The sequence below is a fragment of the Condylura cristata genome, unplaced genomic scaffold, assembly GCF_000260355.1.
Source record: "Condylura cristata isolate star-nosed mole 26May11 unplaced genomic scaffold, ConCri1.0 scaffold00023, whole genome shotgun sequence".
NCBI classification, from domain to species: domain Eukaryota; kingdom Metazoa; phylum Chordata; class Mammalia; order Eulipotyphla; family Talpidae; genus Condylura; species Condylura cristata.
The window spans coordinates 14,745-20,320 of record NW_004567124.1 but is presented as its reverse complement, the minus strand read 5'-3'; the positions used below and the strand labels follow the sequence as shown (position 1 = coordinate 20,320).

Below are 5,576 nucleotides of genomic sequence, written 5' to 3'. Positions count from 1 at the left end.
GATACACAAGATGTCATTTTTAATAGTGTTTTTTCATCTAACACATGTGCAGGGATTATCTATCTCCTTATGTCTTTTATTTCTTTTAAACTGGAGTAGAGCCAAAGCAATGCTAATTAGTACTTTTATTAGATTTTCACATGGATGCTACAAAACAATAATGCTCCATTTCTATGAGGTTGCTATGCCAATGATGTCAATTTGGAGTTATTTACAACCTATCATCTCTCGCCATACCTTACAGAAGGAAATCAATATATATTAGAAGATAATAAAAATAATGTACAGAAATAAAGTTTAAAAAATGAAGCAGGAAGTAAGAAAGGGTGAGAAAAACAAGAAAAAGTAAGTAAGTGAGAGGAAAAAATATCTAAAGTGTGAAATTTAGTGAGTTCCTTTGTCTATGAGACTGGATCCCCTAATGGATATCCAATAACATGAGTCAGTAAGTTCCTTGTTTAAATAGTTTCTAGTATCTTATTGTGGTAAAATGAAACACAACATAAAAATTTACCATTCTAATCATATCTAAGTTTGTGGTCAATAGAGAAAGTAGTGCTATGTATATTTCTATTGGTGTGTACCAGATTTCTTGATTTTTTTCTTTCACAAAGCTGAAAATATATTTCTTTTTTGTTTTCATCATATTAAGCATGTTTTACAGTGTCTCACAAGTAATTCAAAGCATTCAAAATAATAATGACATTTTAAAAGTTACAACTACACAATAATTGCAGAAATTTAGAGTAAAATTTTATTATTTTGTCTTTAAATTGATAAAGATGTCTGGAATGATCACATATACATTAGAAGGGCACTATAATGAATATACTTCTCAGTAACTAAAATCTATTGAGAGAAATGATATTATGAATAAAGAAATTTGAATATTATTATCTGTGATTAATTCCAGATATCTATAGGGACGTAATCTGAAATGCAGGCAGAGTTATATGCAAAAATCTTTGTTTTAAAGCAAAAATGGAAAACAAGACTATCAGCTAACATTAGAGGGATCATAAATATAAGTATGATATAATGACATAATGCAATATATATCTTGAAATAATTTTATTTTAAAATACATAGCAATGGGTGAAAATTCTCAGTGTATAATATACTTTAAAAGTCAGGATAAAATTGTAGAGGTAAGGGCTCTCCCTGGTAGAACAACGAGCTAGAGCACAGCGTTATAAGGCTAGCTGCAACCCCTTCAACACGAGTTCCATCCACGGCCAGGGAGGTGACTCACATGGCACAGGAGACTTCTCCTGTCTTGCCTGATGCTCCTTTCAGCAGTGTATTTCATCAATCTGCCTGTTCTGTTCCCAACTCTGTTTCCGGTGAATCCTCTCACCACCCCTGCACCTCTGGTGTGTACCCAGTTCTGTATACATAAATAAATAAATCTTTTTTTAAAAAGTAGAGATAATTAAATCTCAACCCATAAATATATGTTTATTTTGCATAACGTAACACTAGAAATAAAAACAACCAATATATTACAAGTAATTGTCTCCACATAGTAATTATAAAGGTGATCTCTGTATTTTCATTTCTAATGATCAGATAAAGTTTAATATCTCATTTTCAGTAGACAGAAACATAACATTTCATAAGGAAATAAAGCAATGGAGCATTTAACACCTGCAGTAATTGAAACTACAGTCTTCTTAGGATCAAAGATGTACTGATCAGTATCCTTTTGAAAATAACTGAAAGAAGCACAATGTATAATTTTAGGGAACTGGATGAATGTACTGGCTCATTTATTAACCCAGCTAATAACAAAACAGTAGAGAAAAGAATAAAGCTGACTACCCAAAACAGGAACCCACAAATTGAACACACCTAAGTTCTTGTCTTTAATTTAGGTATCTTCTCTTACATTTCCCATTATCCCTGATATGATTTCTGACAACAGGAAATATGATTGTCAATAGTTTCTATACATCAGTCCAAATTCAAATTGTGGTTTTTCTCTCTCTAAGTTCATGTATAACATCCTGTAAAAGCTCAGATTTGGGCCATTTTGGTCAGAGTCTCATACCTACACCATTCACCTGTGGCTAAGACTTGATTCAGAAGCCCAACCTTTGGTCCAGCAAGTGACTAAAGAGGTGGTATCTATAGGTCATCTTCTTTAGCACCACATGGTTAATACAAGAGAAAGGTACATTTGCCAGGAGAAAGGTTGCTGTATTGGTCAGAAAACAGAAGAGAAATCCTAGCAGCAGTTATCTCTTCAGAGAAAAAGGAATGAGACTTTAAAAAAAAAAAAAGGTCCATGTGATGATAGAGAAAATCTTCACTGTACAGCTTGGGATTTTAATCGATCTTGTCATAACTGTAAATTTGAAAGAAGGTGAAATAATAAATGAGTTGGAAGAGTAGGCAGTTTTCTAAATTATCATACAAACAGTCAACAGTCTCAGAATACCTGCTAGTTCAATTGAACATTATTAAATCAATGATGGGAAAACCCAGTGAAATTTCATATTTAAATATACAACTACCAGACAAATTCTAAGGAGGTTGAATATAAAGGTTCTAGCTAATAAATGTATATATAGAAACTGACTTCTATGTGGCCATCAAGAAACAAACAAACAAACAAACAAAAAACAAATGAATAAATAGGATGATGGAAAGCAAAAGAAAAGGCAAATTCTCAAGTAACATAAATAATGAAATAAGAAAAAACCGGTTATGTGATAGGAATTCTGTTAAATGCTAGTCAGTTTAACATATAGTTCTATATGTATAAAGCAACTTTAAGATGTGTAAGGTTGACTCATTTGTACCAAGTCTCTGATGTAGAATGTGCCTTCAGTATTCTTCATCAAAATGGGTATGAATTAAAATTTCAGTATCTTTTGATAAAAATCCCTACTGCCATTAGCAGAATATGCTCAGAAATAAAACACAGCCCAAACAAAAATTTGCTTTGTAATGACATACTCAATGCAGCAGCAATAGTCTTATGTCAGCAAAAAGTAAAGGGATATCTTGGCTAGTTATATATGGAAGGAAGAATTCATACTAAGAATATAGCAGTTTAAATATTCTAGAAATCCTGATGCACATGTAACTGTATCAACTTTTACCTGTAGCCAAATTAATTATTTTAATATAAAACTCTTTATAACTAAACACTTTACAAATAAAAGTTAAAACTCCCCCCCCCCTTTTTTTTTTAAAGAATATAGGGTGTTTAGCCTGGAAAATGGTACAAGAATCAAAAGGAAAATCTTATGATGACCAGCCAGCACAGTCCATACAAAAAGGTAACCTGGTGCAGTATCATTCCTGAATGTGATGCCAGTTATACCTTAGTGCAGAAGTAGCCATTAGATGAAAAGATGATATAGTTAAGTGCCCATATATTTAAGTCATTGAGTAATTCAGCATAAACCCTGTGATTCTGATTCATTCCTATGATTAATACTGACTTCATCACTTGATTTTACAGAAATTTTCCTAAGGTGAAAGAATTATGGCTATGTGGAAAACCAAGAAACTGCCTAATACTTTGTGACAAATTAATATTTTCATAATTGCAATTCTATCTGAGATCAATCTATTTACTGCCAGTTATGGGTCCCCATCTGAGACTAAAGAGATTCAATCTTTGAAGGCCACACATCATGATTAATTAATCAAAGTAATGTCTCCTGAGAAACAAGTAACATTTCTACTTCAAAGTAATGTCTCCTGAGAAACAAGTAACATTTCTACTTCATGAGATACATTTCATCACACCACATGTTTCCTGTCATCATAGGCAGTTTTCAAAATTTCTCATTTAACATTTTCAAAACAGTGGTGTCATTTTAAACCAGAACACCTAATAGAGTAAGATACTTAGGAACTCCTGATATTAAAATAATAGAAATTTAATGATATTCTAAGTCAGTAAAGAAACTTCATAATTCCTCTGTCATTTAAGAAATCCTTCTATAAATAATAAATTGACGGCAGACTTTCCTCATTGACACCCTCATGTCTTTGTTTCTCAATGTATAGATGACTGAATTTAAAAAAGGAGTAAGAACTGCATCAAAAAGAGTAAGAAACTTGTCGAGGTGTGAAGTGGAATGAGGCCAGGTATAAACAAAGATGCAAGGACCAAAGAACAAAGTCACCACTATAACATGAGTTGACAAAGTGGAGAAGGCCTTGGATGAGGCCCCTGAAGAGCGTTTTTGAACAGTAATCAGAATAAAAATGTAGGAGACAATCAATATGAAGAATGATCCCAGAGATATAAACCCACTGTTGGCTGTGACCATGAACTCTAGTTGGTAGGTGTCTGTGCAGGCAAGTTTGATGAACCGAGGAAGGTCACAGTAAAAGCTGTCCAGCACATTAGGACCACAGAAGGGTAACTTTAGCACAAGTGCCAACTGAGCCAGGGAGTGGATAACGCCGAGCATCCATGCAACCACTACAAAGAAGATACATTTCCGAGAGTTCATAATGGTCAGGTAGTGGAGGGGCTTACATATTGCGACATACCTGTCAAAGGCCATGGCAATAAGCAGCACCATCTCCACACCACCAATGAGGTGGATGAAGAATATTTGAGTAATGCAGCCATTAAAGGAGATGACTTTATGTTTTCTAAAAAGGTCATAAATCATCTTGGGAGAAGTGGCAGAAGAAAGCCCCATGTCAATGAAGGAGAGGTTGGCCAAAAGAAAGTACATGGGAGAGTGTAAGTGATGGTCAGAAGTCACGGTGAGCATAATAAGAGAGTTTCCCATCATGCTTGCCACATAAATTATGGAGGAGCACACAAAGAGGAGAAGTTGGATCTGCCAGTTATTGGTGAGTCCCAGGAATACAAATTCTGACACTGTAGACTGATTTGTTCCATCCATTGATTTATCAGCTGGCATATTTCCAAAATAAAGGAAAAGGAACTGAAAGAAGAATTTTAATAGTTGTTTACATTATAATAATCAATATTCAAAAACTTCCATACTGTGAATACTGTATTTTCCCCACAGTTCCTTCTGAGAGTTCCAGAATCACTAGAAGGAATTTATTTGTTAACTACCAGGGCAGCTGAGTTATATCCAAATGCAATATCCATATCACCACATTCTCTAGGACTATTCAACTATAACAAGACAATGAAACAAATATGCTAAGATAGCAGAATCTGATTCATACACAGTATTGTAAACCAAAAGAATATGTGCAGACAGGATTGGGTTGGAGGTGAAATAATGCAAAAAAAAAAAAAAAAAAAAAAATGACCAGGTGGATATGGTATGCCTCAGAACTCATGAATCCATTTTTAAATTGTTCATGAAACAATTCTCCAGTCGTTTGAGTTATCTCACTTCTTAACTTTATATCTTCCCAGGAACATAGTGTGTCTCTTTTTTTTTTTTTTTTTTTTTTTAAAGATCGGAAGAGCACACGTCTGAACTCCAGTCACTGCTCGACATCTCGTATGCCGTCTTCTGCTTGAAAAAAAAAAAAAAAAAAGATGTACCAGTTGATTCTTATGTTTACCTCTGCCTAAAAACCATTGAGCTCTTTGCCAGTAACTCAGCTGCCTTGTT

At 33.9% G+C, this 5,576-nt stretch overlaps 1 protein-coding gene across 1 annotated transcript; it reads right to left on the bottom strand.

The window, feature by feature from the left end:
* Window positions 1-3,944: 3,944 nt before the first annotated feature.
* On the bottom strand, window positions 3,945-4,883 carry LOC101619699 (olfactory receptor 4F3/4F16/4F29-like). The gene has a single exon (XM_004687593.1). It carries the CDS (start codon window positions 4,881-4,883, stop codon window positions 3,945-3,947), a length of 939 nt encoding a protein of 312 aa, XP_004687650.1.
* Window positions 4,884-5,576: the final 693 nt, after the last annotated feature.